General features: G+C 37.6%; 2 protein-coding genes and 1 pseudogene across 10 annotated transcripts in view; 2 read left to right on the forward strand and 1 right to left on the reverse strand.

Annotated features, from left to right (window-relative positions):
* Tasor (transcription activation suppressor) overlaps positions 1 to 14275 on the forward strand; it is a 55519-nt gene extending 41244 nt beyond the window's left edge. For 4 of the 5 annotated variants that reach the window (XM_040747781.1, XM_040747782.1, XM_040747786.1 and 1 more), the window contains 7 exons: positions 1633 to 2555; positions 6434 to 6556; positions 7291 to 7450; positions 7887 to 7995; positions 10379 to 10557; positions 10708 to 10872; positions 11712 to 14275. In XM_040747781.1, the coding sequence (XP_040603715.1) occupies positions 1633 to 2555; positions 6434 to 6556; positions 7291 to 7450; positions 7887 to 7995; positions 10379 to 10557; positions 10708 to 10872; positions 11712 to 12193 (2141 nt within the window). In that variant the 3' untranslated portion in view covers positions 12194 to 14275. Of the gene's footprint in view, positions 1 to 1632; positions 2556 to 6433; positions 6557 to 7290; positions 7451 to 7886; positions 7996 to 10378; positions 10558 to 10707; positions 10873 to 11437; positions 11575 to 11711 lie in introns of those variants that run through there. The other variant, XM_040747784.1, reaches the window with a different exon arrangement.
* The window catches only part of Ccdc66 (coiled-coil domain containing 66), a 28809-nt gene continuing 19877 nt past the window's right edge, over positions 10994 to 19925 (reverse strand). For 3 of the 5 annotated variants that reach the window (XM_013118806.3, XM_021231587.2, XM_021231588.2), the window contains 5 exons: positions 16919 to 17403; positions 15783 to 15823; positions 14625 to 14878; positions 14343 to 14467; positions 10994 to 13507 (listed from right to left, as the gene is read on the reverse strand). In XM_013118806.3, coding sequence (XP_012974260.1) covers positions 13400 to 13507; positions 14343 to 14467; positions 14625 to 14878; positions 15783 to 15823; positions 16919 to 17403 — 1013 coding nt within the window. In that variant the 3' untranslated portion in view covers positions 10994 to 13399. Of the gene's footprint in view, positions 13508 to 14342; positions 14468 to 14624; positions 14879 to 15782; positions 15824 to 16918; positions 17404 to 19925 lie in introns of those variants that run through there. The other 2 variants (XM_005077680.4, XM_013118808.3) reach the window with 2 other exon arrangements.
* Positions 19393 to 19490, forward strand: LOC121141003 (annotated as a pseudogene).

A 19925-nucleotide genomic window follows, 5' to 3' on the forward strand; every position in this document is an offset into this window, starting at 1 on the left:
GCATGCTGTTTACTTTACTGCTTTGTGGTGTGGTCTTCACTGAAACAGAAGCTTGTCCTATTTTACCATCAAGCTCCTGACAGATTTATGAGTTCAAAGCCACCCTGACCCTGTCTAATATAAACAAAAGAGAAAGGGGGTGGGCATTCAAAAATCAGAAAAAAGTGTTATGTTTACTTTGCTCTCAGTAGGTTAGTCATTGTTACCAATTTCTTATATGCCCTTCTATATATTTTATATTATTTTAAAGTACGTTGTAAATGTAAGGGTAGAACATTCCTTATTTCTGAGTCTTATAGAAATTGTACATTTCATACAGTTTTAATTGTTGACAAATTGGGTATTTTGCTTTTCTTTTTGGTTTTGACTTTTATGCCTATTGTTACTTTATACCTGTCTTCACAGTAATTGAATGTAGTATTCATGACAATGAAACACTGTGAGTGTGGGGAAAATAAAAATAGAGCTTTGTGTAGAATGAATGTGCAGCTACATGTAAGCACAAACTTGAATGGTAAATTCATTGTAAGTGCTACAGTGAAAATTCATAAGTGGATTTCCTGATTTAGAGTCACCATTTTCTATACTACAGGAGTGATGTGTTACTATAAATTTTTAACTATAAACTAAAGTTAACTATATTTTCCTCTTATATTTAAAAATAGACAGGGCACTTGCTTTGTAAAATAGTTTTAAAAACTTAATTGTGTTTGAATTTAAGATTTGTGAGGAAAACAGTATGATCTTATAGATTGAACCAGTTCTTACAAGACAAAGATCGTATCCCTTTAGCACTGAATTACACAAAGAGTTTGTAATCCAAAATGCATAGTTTAGATTATAGTAATAAGTAAAAAATTGCTTATTTCCTATTGGAATTATTTGCAAATTAAATGAAAGTACTAGGAGAGCATTGTCAAAGGTACTACTTATTATAGCTATGAAATAATTCAGGTTTTGGTTTTTTTTTTTTTTGTCTTTTGACAGAATGAATCTGTTATGTTGTGGATTATCTGTTAACCAACCTATATATGAAATTCAGCCTAAAAGTAGATACAATTAATTTTTAAAGATGTTAATGCTACAACATTTCTGTTGGACCTTTCAGTTGCCTTATATTCCATTCTCTTTTTTTGGGGGTAGGGTGGGGGTTGAGACAGGGATTCTCTGAGGCTTTGGAGGCTGTCCTGGAACTAGCTCTTGTAGACCACACTGGTCTCGAACTCACAGAGATCCGCCTGCCTCAGCTCTTATATTCCATTCTTAAACTAATGTGGTGTTACCTTTACTTGACCATGGATACAGTATTACAGTAGTCTGTTAGTATCAGATGTACAGAATGGTAGGAAAGCAAAAACAGGGAAGTAACTTCCCATGTCTATGCCAAAAAGGTACCTTTAAAAAATCTTTCCAAAGAGAACACTTGGAAAGAAAGCAAAGAAACTGTTTAGTGTTGCTACACTATCTATTGAAATCTATAGCCTAGTCTGTAAGTAGAGCAGATAGGGTTGATACAGTTTGAGGTTTTTAATTTACTTTGCAATGCACATTTTTCGAAGTATTTTAAAATGAATTTTTTTTAAATGTTACTCATTTGGATTGCTCTTATAATAATAAACTCTTCTTGTATAGGAATGAAATCACCAGGAGAACAACTGGTATGTCTGCCACCACCGGAGGCCTTTCCTAACGACCCTCGGGTAGTAAATAGAGAAAGAAGTTCTGATTACCAGTTTCCATCCTCTCCGTTTACAGACACTGTAAAGGGCACCTCTGAGGAGGAGGATCTGTTGACAGGTCAGGTGATGACAGTGGAAGAGCAGTGTGTGCCAGCAGCAGAGCCTCCTACAGTGAGCGAAACTACAGAGGATACAGTGTTAGGAGAGTTCCATCTCTTTTCTAGAAAGATAGAAGAGATTTTGAAGCAAAAGAATGTCTCATATGTTAGTACAATTTCCACGCCTATCTTTTCAGCACAAGAGAAGATGAATCGCCTTTCTGAGTTCATATATTCTAAGACTTCGAAAGCTGGTATACAGGAATTTGTAGATGGTTTGCACGAAAAACTAAATACTATTATTATTAAAGCATCAGCTAAGGGTGGGAATTTGCCACCAGTAAGCCCTAATCATTCTCAAACAGCAACATTGAATCCTCTGGGAAGGCATGTTGTATCAATTTCCTCAAGTGACTTCAACAGTAAAGACCTTTTTGAGCCACTGTGTCCTGAACCTTTAAAAGATATCAGTTCTAATGAGCAGTTTTCCTCTTCAGTTGAAGTAGAAATGAATCAGCCACACCACTGCAAGGAGTTAATGTTGACTTCTGATCACACTGTACCTGGTGATACTGCCCTGGACTCAGTAGAAAAAGAAATAATGAAATCACCCAACAATATAAACATTTCTGCACAACCAGCTCTTTCAAATTTTATAAGCCAGTTGGAACCTGAAGTATTTAATAGTTTGGTTAAAATAATGAAAGATGTCCAGAAAAATACTGTGAAATTTTACATTCATGAAGAAGAGGAGAGTGTGCTTTGCAAAGAAATAAAGGTAACTATTGAGAAGGCAATCATACTGCTATATAAACTCAGTGGTTGAACTCTATAAAATTGAATTTTAAAGGTGACCATAATATATTTTCCAAGTTTGGTAATTCATAATTGAATAAAGTAGGAGTGCATTGAACTAAACATAGAACATCTCACCATTGTAGATGTCAGAATCTTTTTGTTGAATTTTAAAGATTGTATGTATAACTATATGGGTCTGTAGCTGCAGCTCAATTAGCATGTGCTAAGCCCTGAGTTTGACCCCCACTATCATGGGGTAGGAATACAGAGTTTATGTAGGTTCTGGTGTTCATCTCAAAGTGAAGCAAGTGTCTAGAAGTGGCATAGTGATAAATTCATTTGGCATTTCTTAATACTCTGAACCATGTCACAGCTTTTAATAATAAAAAAACTTAATGGTCCTGAAAGACTCCCAAAGCTATAGAATACTATTTCAGTTATTTGATCTTGGGGTTTTGAAGTAACTGCTTGTTCCCATTTATGGAATTAATTGTAACTTGGAGTTTCTGAGTGTTTTGTTAGAGGAAGCAGAGAGACTATAAATAACTCAAAACACTAGTAGTTCAGAAACTCAGTATTGATAACAAACGCTTAATCCATTATCTTTATTTTGTTTTTCGAGACAGGGTTTCTCTATAGGTTTAGAGACTGTCCTGAAACTCTCTTTGAAGACCAGGCTGTCCTTGAACTAGCAGAGATCCACCTGCCTCTGCCTTCTGAGTGCTGGGATTAAAGGCATGCACCACCATTGCATAGCGCATTTATCTTTCTAGGGTATCTCATGTTAGCTTGTTTGTGTGGTATCCCAAGTAATAGTTGAAGAGCATTGAAATGGTTTTAAAAGGATACATAATGGTGTTGTGCTTTCCTTACATTTTCTTAGGAAAATAAAAAGGAACTTGATTGCATCTTTGTCCTCTGTAATTGAACATAGGGTTTCTTAACTTTCCCCCCAACTCTAGAAACTCATTTCTAACACAGAACTCTGGGCATAGTTACATGTTGGTGTAGTACTAGGCAAGAGAGTTATGTTGAACACAGTGTGATTCTCCCTTTTTAAAAATGGATTGTTAAAACACCCATGTGACATCTGTATTGAAGAGATAGGAAATACAGTCCTCTTTGAATGGTGCTTTTAATTATAGCATAAGTTATTACAGAGAATAAGAAATTATCTCTTTCAAATCTTGTAGAAAATTAGGTTGGAACATTATTTTTTGTTATTTTATTTTTATTTTTTTTTCCGAGACAGGGTTTCTCTGTGGCTTTGGAGGCTATCCTGGAACTCACTTGGTAGTCCAGGCTGGTCTCGAACTCCGCCTGCCTCTGCCTCCCAGGTGCTGGGATTAAAGGCGTGCACCACCAACGCCTGGCTTATTTTTTGTTATTTTCAACAGGGTTTTACCATGTAGCCCTTACTATTCTGAACTTATATATAGACAAAACCAAGATGGCCTCAAGCTTGGAGATCTACCTGGCTTTGCTTTATGAATGCTATTCCTGGTTCTCTTAGTCAGTGGAAATTTTCTTTCTAAAACTTAGGGCAAAAGGTTATTAATAACAATTTAACTTCTAAATATTTCTGAAATCAAACTGTTTTGTTACTATATCAGTTAAGCAGTAGTATTCAGAATAATTTGAATTTTGAATTAAGAAATGTAAAGTGAGCACAATCACCATCAGTCCTGTCAGATAATTTGCTTTTTCATTAATAAACTAAAAGGTAATTTGAAATATTCCTAAAAACTTTAGAGTTCAAGGCAAAAATGAATGTGCAAAATGCTGCTCCTACATTACATTTGAGTTATACAAAAATGTTGTCTTGACAAGTGGTACTCCACTTGTCTAGCCAGCAGGGCTTAGATTATGTTATCTGACCAGCTCTGCTAATATAGATACAATAATCTCCTCTGTCTTTGTAATGAACAGTGTCATCTCAGGATCATGCGGTTTGCTTCAGGGCTAAGGGTTCGGCCAACAAGCAATATATAAAGGGAGCTCTTCAAGGGTTTCTACCTGTGATCTGTGAAAGGTAATGCTGCATTACCAGCAGGAAGAAGAGATGTTAGATGGTTGAGGCTGCTGTGTTTAAAGATACAAACTTGGCAGAAGGGGCTAAATTAGTATATAGATATCATTGTACAGAGGTCTGTGAGATTGTACAGTAGTAACAACTAGTATTTAACAGGTTGACTCACTAGACATTGTTGGGCAGTCCTATTGGCAAACCCTACTCGCCAGAGGTTGTTTGGGGAGCCCCACTTGGCAAAGCCATGGGGTTCTTGACTGGATGGCTGGTTGTTACTGTTGGTGGCTTTCTTGAGTACCACTGCTAATGCCTCCCTGATAATAGCTGTGGGGTTGTTTCCACAGTCCTTTGATGGTGTTTTATACTTGGGCACACACGTAACTGTGGATGGTCAGGAAGATGGCTATAGGATTCTCAGTCACAAAGACTGCCTTTTACACAGACAGGCTAACTTTAGACTTCAGAGCAGATTCAAAGCAGGCTAGTTGCCCCTGGAGACAGACACACGTGCTCATTTTCCCAGGTGTTGTTTTCAAGGCCAGAGCTTGAACAACTTTAGTCTGCACATGCTCCCTACCCCTTAAGGTCCAGCTAGTTAATTGTTACTGTTAAGTCTTGATTCCCAATGTCATTTTCTGTCTGAATCCTCACCAACTTAGAGCTATGTGCACAGGTCAATGTAACATTCCTATCCTGAGAGAAACTTATTTAACATGTGTTATGAAAATGGGTCAGGCCCTGAAAAGTGTAACCTACAGTTTCTAGAGTTTGGCTGTGAGAGAGGTAGCAGCACCGTTGGTGTGGAGATAGACATCTGTGAGAACTATGTGAGAGCTGCTGCAGGAAATGTGTGTGCTGAGAGTAAGGAGCATGAGAGACGTGTGAAGGAGTGAGTGAGTAAAGAATGAATGAATCATAAAATATGTGTGAGTGCAGATGTGAGAGTGAATGTGTATACGAAGAGAAATGTAATAGTACATAAAGAGATGCTCCAACTGGATATAGAAATATGCAACTGGGAAGGAGAGAGATGTATGTATGTAAAGAGATTGTCAAGAGATCATTTAGAAGTAAAAGAAGGTCACCATCAGGAAAGCATGTGCTTGTTCCTTTTTTTCTTAGGTTACCAACAGAAAGTGCGCTTGTTTATTTTCGTTCAGGTAGAAAAGTCTGGCAACCCTCAGATAAGAATCTTCCTTGGCCAGGCATTGTTGGCGCACGCCTTTAATCCCAGCACTTAGGAGGCAGAGGCAGAGGCAGGAGGATCTCTGTGAGTTCAAAGCCAGCCTGGTCTACAGAGCAAGTTCCAGGACAGGCTCCAAAGCAATACAGAGAAACCCATTCTTGAGAAAACAAACAAAACAAAAAAGAATCTTTCCTAAGTCCCACTACTCTGAGGCTTTTTCTTTTATTACCCTGGAGCGGATCTGGGAGCTGGCCTTACACAGTCTGCGTCACCATTGTTCATACCAAAAACTCAGAATTCTTTCTGAGTTTTGGATTAAGTAATATGCAATGGTGATGCCTTTGTTCTGAAGAGAAATATTTCTGGTGATACTATCAACGATCACTAAGAGCCACCCTAAGGAAAGGGAAGGGGAAACAGGGGGAGTAGCTAATAACAGGTCCTGGGTTTACCATAATTGAGGTAAGTGTCAAAAATCTGGACTAACCCATTGCTGGAATATGGTGCGCTCTCAGTCTTCTAAAGTGAAAGTTCATAGTGTCTAGATAAAGCTTATTAGCTTATATTTCACTTTTCAGTTTGGATTGGAAATTGATGTTTGCTGAAGTTTGTTAATGTTGACTTAGTTGTTTTTCTTTGACAGGAATATCTTATCAAATTAGGCAATACAGAATGTCATCCAGATCAGTTTTTGGAAAGAAGATCGACCTTAGATAAACTATTGATTATTATTCAAAATGAAGACATTGCAGATTTCATTCACAAGGTAGACTATTAAGTCCAGTTCACCTATTTGTTTTCTAAAACTACCCCATTGTTAAATCTTATTTTGAGAACAAAACTTTTTAAAAATGAAGATAAAACTTAAGTACCTGTCCAGGAGCCAGCTTGTGAGAATTGTATATGTGAAGGTGTATGTTATGAGTCTTCCCTGTCATTCAGGTTACTTAATACATGTGCTGGATTCTTTAGAGGTGAGGTATGTTCTGCTAAGTCTGCACACTGTTATCTGTCTGTATATGGATGTCTAGACAAAACTTTTTTTGCCATGAGTTCCCATTTACCTTGGATTTGGAGGTATGTTGTCCTGATCTTAGGAGCCTGCCTCAGATCAGCCTTTCATTACTATTCTAGCACCATGGGCTCCCCTCCCATCCTCCCACCCCTGCTTAAAGACAGCATCCTGTGTAGCTCAGGCTGACCTCATTTGGATGACATAGGTATCACTACACCTGGCTCCTAGTTTCCAATTCTGGCTGGTTATGAGTTTAAGGATACATTAGCATTTTAATTCATTTTGTGTTTAATTCATTTTGTGTTTTCAGCCTAATGTAAACTCCTTCCCTTCGTGTTCTGTTCATACATATTGGTTTATATTATTGGGAAATAATACTTCAAATAATAGTTTTGTGACTTTCCAGAGGCGCAATGATGAGCAATAGTATATTTTTAAAACTTTATTCTTAGGTTATATTTATTCATCTGTTTCTGGTTTAACAGGTACCTGGCTTGGTGACTTTAAAGAAGCTCCCATGTGTTAGTTTTGCTGGTGTTGATAGCTTGGATGATGTTAAAAATCATACATACAATGAGTTGTTTGTGTCTGGTGGCTTTATTGTGTCTGATGAATCAATTCTAAATCCAGAGGTTGTCACAATTGGTAAGAATGAGTATTATTTTTAGCATGTTATTTCTGGCTTATGGTTGTCCTGGGTTTTCAGGGAATATTAAAACTAAGTGGTTAAAAATGTATTATCTTGTGTCATTTGTAGCTAACTAGGTTATTCCTGAGCTTTTGCCACCTCAGTTTTCTCCATTCTGTCTTTATATATACTTTTTGTGCAAATCTGGTCTACACTACCTGCTGTGGCATTTGGATTTCTCTGGTGGTGGTATTATTATTGGGTATTGGTTTTGTTTGCAAGTGATTAAAGTTCTAGCTTATAAGGAGTTCCCTTTTCCCTCAGAGCAAGATGATGAATACATGCTGCATAAGAAAATAATCTATATAAATGTGAACAAGCAATTCTTCCAAAACTTAGGCATGGCATAGACTAATACTGACTTTAAAATCTGGATTTCATTGTTCCTAACAGAGAGCCTTAAAATTTTTTTGACATTCCTTGAAGAACTAAGTACTCCAGAAGGGAAATGGCAGTGGAAAATCCACTGTAAATTTCAGAAGAAACTGAAGGAATTGGGCAGGTATGATACAGAAAATATTGAACAATTGTTGATTTTTGACATTGTGCTCACAAAATTTTTCGTTCTTCTGGGTTTGTGGATTATGAAGTTTTCATGTATGTCAACAGACAATAAAGGGGTATAAATAATTAATTACTCCATTCTCTTAGGAAGAAATGGTATTCTTGTTGACATGGACAATTTGGTGAAGTTCCTATCGTTAGAATTGATTTAATCTGCTCATAGATCTGCATAATCACGAGGATCAGGAAATTTTCTTACTTTTTGTGATTCTAGACTTGAAGCATATGTTGTGAGCTACATTTCAAGCCTTTTAAAAATATATTAATTTAGCCTTTGATAATACTATATACATATACAATGTAATTTGGTCATATCTACTCCTTAACCAACTGTTCTCAGACCTCCGCTTACCACATCTTCCATGTCCTCTTTTTTTCCTTTATAACTCACTGAGTCCAATTACTGTTGCCCACATACTACTATTTTATTAGGCTGCCCAGTAGAGCGTAAGCATCCTATCAGGCCCACTTACCAGATTCCTATCAGCTGCCAGTTGTTCCTCAGCTAGGGGTGAGACCTCGTAAGTATCTTCCCTACACATGGTGGAATTGATTTTTGTGCAATCTTGGGTAGGCAACCCCAGCTGTTGTACATTTTTAAGCAGCACTCTACAACATCTGGCTCTTAGGATATTTCTGTTCCTTGTTTTACATAGTTCTCCAAGCCTTAGGAAGAAGGGTTGTGATATAGATGACACATTTTACTATTGTAAAAACTGATCTGTATTTGCGGTCTAAATCAGACCCTGTGCCAAGTATGTACTTTAGGTAACTAGTTATAGTCAAGGATTGATCTCAGTCTGAAAAGTTCCATTAGAATGCTAGTTTGCAATATGTATGTTTGTGTTTTCTAGCATGTCTGCAAATTATTTCCTCTGAGTGCCAGTTACTTAAAAAGCTCCATGAACAGTTAGTATAGTATGTTGGAGATGCTGTATATTGTTAGTACAATGTCTTCATAATGTGATTAATTACACATTATAGGATTTTTGTTAGCTAGTTTCCTAAATGTAAGCCATAGAATTTTGTGTGTGGAGCCATGTACTTGTGGAGTACACTCACCTGTGCATGCAGAGGCCAGCGCAAGGATGCCATCGTGTTCCTCTTTCTCTCCATCTTAACTAACTTAAGACAGGGTCTTTCAACTATATTTTGCTTGGAAGCTCTCAAGAACTGCCAGTTTTTGTTTGCTGTGCTAGGATTGTAGACGCATCCAGCTGTGGGTTCTGGGGATGGGAATCAGATCATCAGATCCTCGTGTTTGCAGAATACGTGCTCTTGCTGAGCCACCCCCCCCCCCTTTTTTTTTTTCTTTTTCCAGTTCCCAATTACTTTTTGTAAGTTAACTCCAGCTAGCCTGCTATTCACTTTGTAGACCAGGCTGGTCTTAAACTCAGGGGCTGTCCTGCTTCTACCTCTAAAGTGCTGGGATTATAAGCATACACCACCAAAACCAGTCTAGGTCACAGGTCTTTTTTTTTGTTGTTGTTGTTGAGACAGTGTTTCTCTGTATTGTTTTGGAGGTTGTCCTGGGCCTCAAGCTGTAGATCAGGCTAGCTTCAAACTCACAGAGACCGGCCTGCCTCTGCCTCCAGAGTGCTGGGATTAAAGGCGTGCGCCACCAACGCCCAGCTGGCTGTCACGGGTCTTTTGATTGCCAAAACACCAGTTAACATTCTATGAGTCTTCAATTCAGGGTTGAAGAATTCCAGTGTTTGACTATGTACAGTAGTTAAAATACTTTTATCATTTTGAGACTGTCTCACTATATAATTCAGAATGGCTTCAAACTCAAAATGTTAGCTTCTTGAATGCTGGAATTTAAAAAGTTGTAACACACACTGAACTTTTTTAGGCTTAGTCATTTTCACAGCCTATGAAATAAGCAAAGGGCACGTCTTAAGTTTAAAGGCCACATGTTAGGAAGAATTACACTGTTTGTCCATGAGACAGTGTAGTCTAGGCTATCGGGGTGAAGTGCTGCAATTACAGATCTATACCACTGTGCCCCAAATGCCCAACTTTTTTGTTTTTAATTTTAAAGTTTAAGATTAAAGCTAAGAATAATTTAATAGATAGAATGACTGGTTCAGGTTTTAGCCTAAATGAATTAGAAGATGCTCCTCCTCCCAAAACATGCTTGTCAGATGCAGTTCCTGTTTTCCTTTTCTTAACCAGTGTATTAAACAGTAAGCTCAGCAGCTTGCTGTGGCTATTAGTTTCCTCAGCCAGGAAATGCTTTTAATTAACTGAAGCTGAAATTTCCAAAGTGAATTTTAAAATGCCAATATCCAGATACTGAACTCAGCTTAATCTCACAGATTGAATACTAAAGCTCTGAGTCTGCTGTCTCTTCTAAATGTGTATCAGAAGAAACATCTGGTTGAGATTTTATCATACCACAATTGTGATTCACAAACTCGAAATGCCCCAGAAATGGACTGCCTTATCAGGCTTCAGGCTCAGAATATACAGCAGCGACACATAGTCTTTCTAACAGGTAGGAGCTTGCTCTTGCTGATATGGGAGTATGAGTGAAATAATTTCAAGGGGCTGGAATGGGTGTTAAATTATAATTCTGAATATATGGTGGAAAGGATTTTGTTGACAGTAGGTATCAGTTTATGTATACTTCCTTTTTTTAATTTAGAGAATACTATCAAGATGGTTTCCAGTTATACAGATAATGGAATTGTAGTTGCAACAGCTGAAGACTTTATGCAAAACTTTAAAAGTCTTGTGGGATATCACAACTCAATCACAGAAGAAAATCTTCCGCTGCTTGGTGCTAATGAGAATCTTGAGTCACAGTCAGGTAACTTTTTAATAGTTTTCATTTTCTTTAGGTGAGACAGAATGAGGTTTTGTTTATCCAATAGTGAAATGTTTATTGAACCCATTTACCTTCAGTGTCAATAATAGACATCACCTTAGAATTTAGTATATACAAGATCTGCTCATTTATTAGACTGTAGTCAGTACAAGTTGTTAGCACAGGCTATGCATTCATTCTTCTGTTCTGTGGACAGCACATACTTACAGGATTATTTTTCCCTCTGAGGGTATATAAACTTTATTGCCTGTTGTTTGCTGTCAGTTTTTAAGGAAAGCAGATAGAGGGACTGTTGGGCTACAAAAGGTCTTCAGATGTATGTGCTAGTTGAATACAGGGTAGTGAGGATATCTTACCTTCAGTCTTCTGTGAGATGGCCTCTGCTTGGTTCTAGAGTGTAAAAGCTGTTCTCAAATTATTTTCGGCAAAAAGCAGAGATGACAAGCATTCAGTAGAGCTAACCAGTTTAGTAATTCAGTGAAGCTACATGTCAGAAGTTTTATTTTATATTTGTCTTATGAAATACTGAATTACCGTATAACTTTAGATGCTGTTTTGACATTAACCCCTTTGGAGCTGGGAGTTGGGATTTCCCAACATTAAACGTGAACACATTTCGCAGAAGCTTTTAGCATCGGATTATCCGGACACTCACATAGTGTGAGTGTTGGGACTAAGTGAACTTGTGGCAGAAGACCAAGCTGTAAGGGATTGTGGACTTTGCAGACCTGACGCACTATGTTGTGTGAGTAGTGTATAATCTTACACACTAAACAAATGTGTATTTCAATAGAGGAGGGCTTTTTGTTTTTTAAATGTAGCTCTTTTAGAAAACGATGAAAAGGATGAAGAGGATATGTCTCTGGATTCAGGGGATGAAATCTCACATATAGAAGTATTCAGCAGTTTTCATTCAGAAATATTGGCGAGAGAAACCAAAGGATCAAGTGGAACAGATCAAAAAAAGAATATTCAAATTGAATTGCAGTCATCTCTTGACGTGCAAAACAATCTATTAGAAGATAAGACTTACCAAATTGATTGTGAAGAGAGAGCTTCTATTGATAGAGTATGCTCTGAAGGAGAGAACAGCAATTCAGCAGAACAAGATTCATATAGCAACGTTCAGGCTTATCAAAATCAATTAAAAATGTCCCAGCAGTTTAGTCATTTTAATGTTCTCACTCATCAGACGTTTCTGGGGACACCATATACACTTTCATCAACTCAATCTCAAGAAAATGAAAATTATTTTTTATCTGTTTACAAAAACTCAGATAGAGAGAAATCTCCATTAAGTTGAGGAAGTGTCCAAAGATAAAATTACAGTGACTCAAAAAAAAAAAAAAAAAGTTGTTGTGGACTTTTTCAGTTTCTTAAAAGTGTTTAAAGTGAATTGATGATTTAAAAATTTAAACAAGTTTCCTAACCTTTCTGAAATGTTTTATTTTTTTTTCCCCACTTATAAATCATGGTGGCCTATACCATTTGAAACATCTGAAAGTTGAAATAAAATATATTTTTGGGACATATTGTAATCAGATTATCTCATGTTGGCACCTTTCAGTTTTATATGTTACCTGTACTGCGACTTCAAATTGAAGTCTGTTTTATATGTAAAATTTGATGTTTATAAAAGAATGGTAAATAGTAATGACTTTAATGTCAGATAACTAAATTTGCTGAAATGTCAATTATTTATTTTGATTAAAGCTTTTGTATAGTGTTTTTACACAGGTATAAGCCAGCAGTGTCAATATTTACAGGATTTTGGCTCAGTACCTCAAGCTATACCTACAGTGCAGTTGCATTTTAGGTAGTAAACCTATGTCTATAATACCAAGTAGCATTTTCTCTGTCTTTAGGTTTACTATGTAAAAATTTAGCTTCACTCAAATTTTGGTCAGCTTTTTGAGATCCTTGGTAATACTGTTTTGTGTGATCTGTAGTCAATCAAATGAACTTTTAAAAAATGGGGCTTTGGTTTTCAATGGCATTGGATAATTTGGAATAGATCTTTGAGAGGTGGTCTAAAACTAGTTAGGCACTTTAGTGCTATACTAAATCTATACAAAAACTGTATGGCGGAGAAAAATTTCAAGCCCTTATATAACATCTGTTGTTATGTAAAACTGGGGCATCTCCGCTTTTAATACAATGAAAACAAAATTTACAGAAAAGAAAAACCACAGGATTCTAAAATGAATTTGAGTTATTTCAGTAAGAGTCAAGCTCAGTGTGTTAATAGTACTTCCCATGCCCTAAGAGAACTTCTTACAGAACAAATGAGCAACACTGTTAACAGATCAGGGATATCCAGACTCTATTGTGGTAAGTAGAAAGTACTTTTACACCCTAGTATGACAGATTTTTTTTCTTTTTTCTTTTTTACTATAAACTGTTTTATTGCATTTAAAAAAAATACAGCATTTTACTACATGTTAAGTTTCTCATTGGGTGCTTGAAAATGCAGTTGCAGGGTTAGCATATTTAAAACGAAGAACTAAAGTTATCTTCTTGGTTTGTAGTTAGGGTATGATGTTCGTTTCCAACTCCTTTTGTTTCTGGAGAAGACCCTGTAATCACATTGATAGTTGAGTGAAGGTGTATAGCCAACCTAAATACACAATAGAGAAAAAATGACTGAGCTCAGGATAGAATTGTTATTGGACATCTTTTTTAGTAATTCTTATAGCGGACTTCCTTGTTTGGGTGTTACCTCGCTAGAGTATTTTCTACTATGAAAGCAACAGGGATGATTTCTAATAAAATTACTGCAACTGTGGATTGAAATCCACTCTCAAGTGCTCTTAATATCATGAGAAGATACAATGAGAGTCTTAATATCCCACTGTGTATCTTAGCTCTTGAAACAGTGTAAGGGTTATGATGAAGTATGAATGAACATCACACTACTTTCTCTTGTTCCTTTGTGTGCATTACCAAGGTTGAGTCATGAGCTCAAGCTGTACATAAGCAGAGGTAGCACTTAAAGGATACAAGTAAAAAATCAGTCTGAGCAGAGGTAGTTTTCTAGCTTTAGGAAGAATAATAAGTGGTAAGCAACACATGAGCCAGATTATTCTCAAATACAAGGTAATAGGCCACTGAATAGATTTCAGCACATTACTGGGTTTTATTTTTGTGTGTATAAAAAGCTTATGCAAAAATCACAGGAATGGGAAAAAGTCTGGTGAATAGTTTCGTGTATATAATTTTATTTTTGAACAGATCTATTCTGTTCTAATCTTTTAAAAAATGGACCATATTGGTTAAAATTCACTAAAATATAATTGTGTGTGTTTCTTTGTTTGGTTTTAGCACTTTATTGTGTTTGATGTTCAAATGTACATATTTTTAAATAAAAACTGTCTTACTATCCAAACTGTCTTGGGACTTTGATTCTTCGGATACAAACACTGCCACCATATAGAGAAAGCAAAAGCTTGTACCTGTCTTAGTTCTGAAAGCCCCTTAAGGATAGCTTGCTGTCGATCCCTGTTTTTCACCAATTTAGGATTAAGAAGTGGATCCCTGGTATGTTCAGAGTCAAATTGTTCTTGTTGTTGGCCACAATCTGAAGAACAGATAAGGTTTATTAATAGTCAAGCAAATGACTAGTTTAAGATATATGTGTGTACATAAATACGCTGCCTGTGAAGGCTAAAAGCCTTAAATCGCCCTGGTGCTGGAGCCACTCATCTTCAACTTTTATAGTAATGCTATTAACTTACCATGAGATTTTTGGTATTGGTAGTCCTGAGTTGAAGGCCTAGACAAAGGTGCATCCGGATCAAGATAATAGATCTCATTTGTTCGAACGTAGGGAATAAAATGAGGTATCTCAGACATGTCATCTGATAATTTGGTTTGACCATCTCCTAAGGTCGGATTCTCTTTTTCAAAGTCACTATTTTTTAGTGATAAGTGTAATGAATTAGTCTGAGTTTGTTGAGTTCTACTCTTTACTGCTGATGATGACTGAAACCTATTAAAAACAAAAACCCAAACTTTAATAAGAAATTGCATGTTTTATAACTAGAGTCATAGATAGTTGAGAGCCACCATGTGGGTGTTGAGAACTCAGCCCATGTCTTCCAGAGGCATTTAAAAGCCAGGGCTTTTAACTGCTGAGCCATCTCTCTGGCCCCTTGAAACGGCACGTTGCAGTTCATTCACGATTTGCCTGGTCTACCTTAAGAAATAGAATATGTATATATAACAATCTAAGGTCTATAATTTTTTCATAAAATAGGATAGTGGAGATATACCCACACAGGGGAGCATTTAATTTCGAAGAGTCAACATTGGTGGGTTTAATCTCATTTCTCTTTACATGATTTACCATGAGGTTATGCCTGTGCTAAAACAGTTTGTTTGGTTTATGCACAAGATAAAGAATAAAAAATTGACCAGGGGGTTGGTGGCACACGTCTTTAATTCCAGCACTCAGGAGGCAGAGGCAGGTGGATTCTTTGAGTTTGAAGCCAGCCTGGTCTACAGAGCGTGTTTCAGGACAGGCTCCAGAGCAACAGAGAAACCCTGTCTCGGGGAGAAAAAAAAGTAAAATTGATCAGTCTAAACTTCCCACCTAATTAAACTGGATTTCTTTTAAAAAAAAAAAAACTTTTAAACCAGTCTATTTCCCTATCTGATTTATTCATGCTGAATGCCTATGTTGATAAACATGGAAGTCAAACCAGCTTCAGCCCAGTCCAGCTAAAAAAACAAAACAAAAAAAACTCTATTAACCCTTTACTACATCAATGAAAGCCAGCCATACCTCTTTGCTATTACTGCCTTCATCTGCACATGGGACTGTCATGTAAATTTTGAATGGGTATTTTGTTTCCCACACAAAAAAGCACTAGCTAAGGAAGTAATACACATACCATTCTTTAATAACTGAAGGAGTTTTCAGAGGTTCTTCTACCTAAAAGATGGATAACACAAGCAAACATGGAGTAAGTGACATTTGTATGTCCCCCAGATACTTCTGAAACATTGTGTATGTGTGTGCACACATGTGAACATGGAACAGAAGACAACTTAAGAATTGCTTCTGTCCTAGTAGCACAGGTCTCAGACTCAGGGTTATCAGACTCTGTGGCAGGCACTTTCACCTGCTGAACTTATCAGCTTCGCACACGAGCTTATATAATCTGGACATATCTGAATAAGAATACTGTATGCAATACAGTGTAGTCCCAGAACCAGGCCAGTACTTCTTTCTTCATGGACAATATATGTGACTTTTATTGTTTTAATAAAATCACAGTATACAGCTACTTAAAGGAAGGCTTTCAACAACACTTGGTCAGCCCAAAATGCTACATCACAGTGACCTTCTAATTTAGGATGACCATTCCAGAGCTTTGTTTAGGTTTTTTGTTGTTTTCTAAGAAAAGTTTCTAGAACTTCTATATAGATCAGGCTGCCTTCATACTCCCTAGCTGCCCCGAGTGGTGGGATTCAAAGACACCCCCATCACACCTGACTCTGTTTAGGGTTTTTTGTTTGTTTTTGGAGACAGGGTTTCTCTGTGTAGTTTCGGAGGCTGTCCTGGAACTCGCTTTGTAGACCAGGCTGGCCTCGAACTTACAGAGATCTGCCTGCCTCTGCCTCCCAAGTGCTGGGATTAAAGGCGTGTGCCCGGCCTGTTTAGGGTTTAATACTCAGTACCATGTTTTTATTCACTTGTCCACAATTAAAAAAAAAGCTTCATCTCTTCATTCATCCTGCCTACATTATATCCTTTAACCACCTATTTTTTGGTCTCCTAAATTGAATATTATACTTAAATGTGTACATGCTTTTGGGGACTACAGTCTCTGATGCAGCTACTCAGTTCAGGTGCTATATAACAGACAGATGTATTAACAAGTTTGACTGTCCCATCCTCTGACCTCTAACATGGCTTTCTATAACCTACTTAGATGAGCCACGGCCTTCTGAAAGCATGGGTTTGGGTAACTACTGAGTTCAGAAACACTGATACAGACTTAGTACTGAAATAAAAGAGCCTTACCTTTTTGCTTAGATGCAACCTGATCTCTGACTCTGTTTCTTGGTGAGATGAAGCAACTTCTGGTGAAGTGTGCCTATTTTGGGAGAGGTTCTCAGGGTGGTTTTTTTCTAATAGGTGAAGCAGCTCCATCTGCCGTCTCACCTTTTTTTCTTCTTTCTCCCTCTGGAGATGGACAGGGTACTTTGCTGATGCAGGAACATACCGTTTGAGAGGCTTATTTATATTCCAAGCAGGCTTTTTAGGACATTTCTTCGTAAGTTTTTGTTTCTCTGTTCTTCTATACTGAATACACTGGTTATACCAGCTGTTTTCTTTGTCTAAATTAGTGCCTTTATCCATACTTAGTTCTTGCTTGTCTCTTTTAGTGCTAATCTGTCCATTAAATTCTGCAGAAATCTCTGGAGATGAAGAGTTTCTAATGTCTCTCTCTGTTAGTGATTCACAGTGTGGTAGTGCATTGTTGAAAATTCCTAAACTGAAGTCATCTACATAAAAACACCAAATGGTTAATTTGAAAAACATGGTAGAAATATACTTTTCTCAAAGATACTTAATGACCTGATGAGTTGCATCTGTTTACTTAGGGGGGTGGGTCATGCACAGGGAGGCAAAGGACAACTTGTGCCATGTGAACAAGGATGGAACTCCCAGACCCTCGGCCTTGGTGGCAATCCCCTTTACCTGCTGTGCCATTCTTCCATCCCTAGGAATTTAACCCTCAAAATGAAACTATTCATTAAAGAACTACTACTAATCTGCTTTAAAAGAAGCTGGTAACCGTTCTGCATTGATAGTCTAGAAATGACTGTTTCAAACGGTCCATGTAAACACAGAGCCCTGTGCACAAACCCATCACCCCAACAACTAGGAAATCCAAGGCAAGAGGACTGGAGCAAGTTCAAGGCCAGCTTGGTCTACAGAGCTCCAGGGAGGAAGTTCCAGGCCAGCCCAAACACTAGCAAAGAAATAAAGTGACAGACTGGCTTATTCAAGTAGTATAAAATTCTCAGACTTTATAACCATGTTAGAAACATGTCAGAATTTCCTTAGGCTAAGTCTACTGTATAAAATAGGCCTAATTTTGTTCATCTGCATAGACACTTAGGTGGTGTGGTACCACAAATACCACAATGCCCTATTACCAGTTATCACCATCCCTTCAGTGGACCTGTGGGTAACCTGGTATACTGAACTGATATCTCAAGTGACTGGCAGAAAATAGTGATGTCTTTATGGCAAGACATAAAAGACTCTTGGAGCCTCAGGACGTAAACAAAAGGATACATGTCTGAGAGAAAAACCTTGATTCTTGAGGAACCCTTCCCAGCACTAAAAAAAGAGACTGCCCAGCAGAACTGCAGAGGAGAGTCCTGTGCAGAGCTCCAGGTTGCAGCTTTCAGAGGTGCACACCAGTTTAGGGACTGGGCTCTTTGATGATGTAGTTTAGGGACTGGGCTCTTTGATGATGTAGCTGCTTTTAAGTTACCTCTGATCCTCAACAGTAATCCCTTACCCATAGTCCTGTTAGTAACCCTAATAAAAACTCAACTGGCTCACAATGGAATATTGATGTAATTGTTACTCTGGTTTCTTGGGTGAGATATGTTGCATCTCCCTAGAAAAAGTCTGTCACAATACCATGTTAGAGTCACTTGGGCAATGTGATCTCTTAATATTAGCAGCTACTATAGGAGCCATAAATAAATACTTCAGATAGGCCCACTGATAATAGTTTTAAATGAGAAAAGGTAAAAACTTCACAGGAGTGAGAAAATAAGGTTTCCTTGAAGAGTGAAAGATGCCTCTGTGGAACTTGCCTCAAAAAAATCTCCAAACTTAGGGGTTGAAGACCTGGCTCAGCAGTTAAGATCTGGTCACTGTACTCACACAATCCTACCCACCCCTATACATACTAAATTAAAAACCCGTTTTATAAAGTGTTCAGGAGTGTGGATATTACCTTATTTAAAATTTAAAGCCAGCACATGAAAATACATGCAATCAGTCACTAGGGTAATGTAGATCCGAATCCAAGTACTGGCAAAGACATGGAGAAATAGAAACACCTCTACATGCTATTAACATAGGTGACAATTCGGCAGCTCCCCCAAAATGCTTACTACACCTATCACATAACTCAGAAGTTGTAACTCCTCTTTCCTAAGAGAACAGAAAACATCTACACAAAAGTTTGTAACTATTCTCAGTGGTACAGTAAATAATAGTTCTAAGTTCATAGAACAAAATGCAGTATATTCATACAGTGAAGTCAAAGGAATAAATGGAAGTGTGTGTCATAAGATCCACAACATGGATAAACCCATATATCATGCTGAAAATCAGAGTAAGCCAAACATAAAAGAGCACTTAGAGCCTAATTCTGGTTACGTGAAAAGTACAGGACGGGCAAATACTCTAAGACACAATGAGCTGGAGAGGGCAGGAGAGTCACTATGAGTTACTCACTGAGTACTGTGCTCAACTCCAACCCATATGCACTAAAACTGGAATGAGATTAGCATGGCCCCTTTGCAAGGATGACATGAAAACTGGTGACGTAGTCCATATTTTTAAAAAGCATCTTTCATGGAAAATAAATCTGAATACTGAAACAGTTCTAAAATTGTGATGGTAAACTGCACAAGTATGTTCATGTTAAGAACAACAGGTGGGCATGTTGTCTTTAATAGTTGAACTGGGATGGAGAGGCAGTAAGATTTCTGAGAGCTCCAAGCCAGCCTGGTCTCATAGTGGGTTCCTATGCAACAAATAGCATCAAATGGGTAAGATTTGGGCTAGATATTTAGCTAACTGTTCGAGTGCTTCCCTAGAACTACAAAAAAAAGGGGGGGGAGGACTTCAATTTTGTTATGTTAGATCTCAATCCAAAACTAAAAGAGATCCCTTTATTTTGTTAAGAACCTCAAATTTCGGCCAGGCGTTGGTGGCGCACGCCTTTAATCCCAGCACTCGGGAGGCAGAGGCAGCCTGGTCTACTGAGCGAGTT

Source organism: Mesocricetus auratus, unplaced genomic scaffold, assembly GCF_017639785.1.
Source record: "Mesocricetus auratus isolate SY011 unplaced genomic scaffold, BCM_Maur_2.0 Super-Scaffold_100006, whole genome shotgun sequence".
NCBI lineage: Eukaryota > Metazoa > Chordata > Mammalia > Rodentia > Cricetidae > Mesocricetus > Mesocricetus auratus.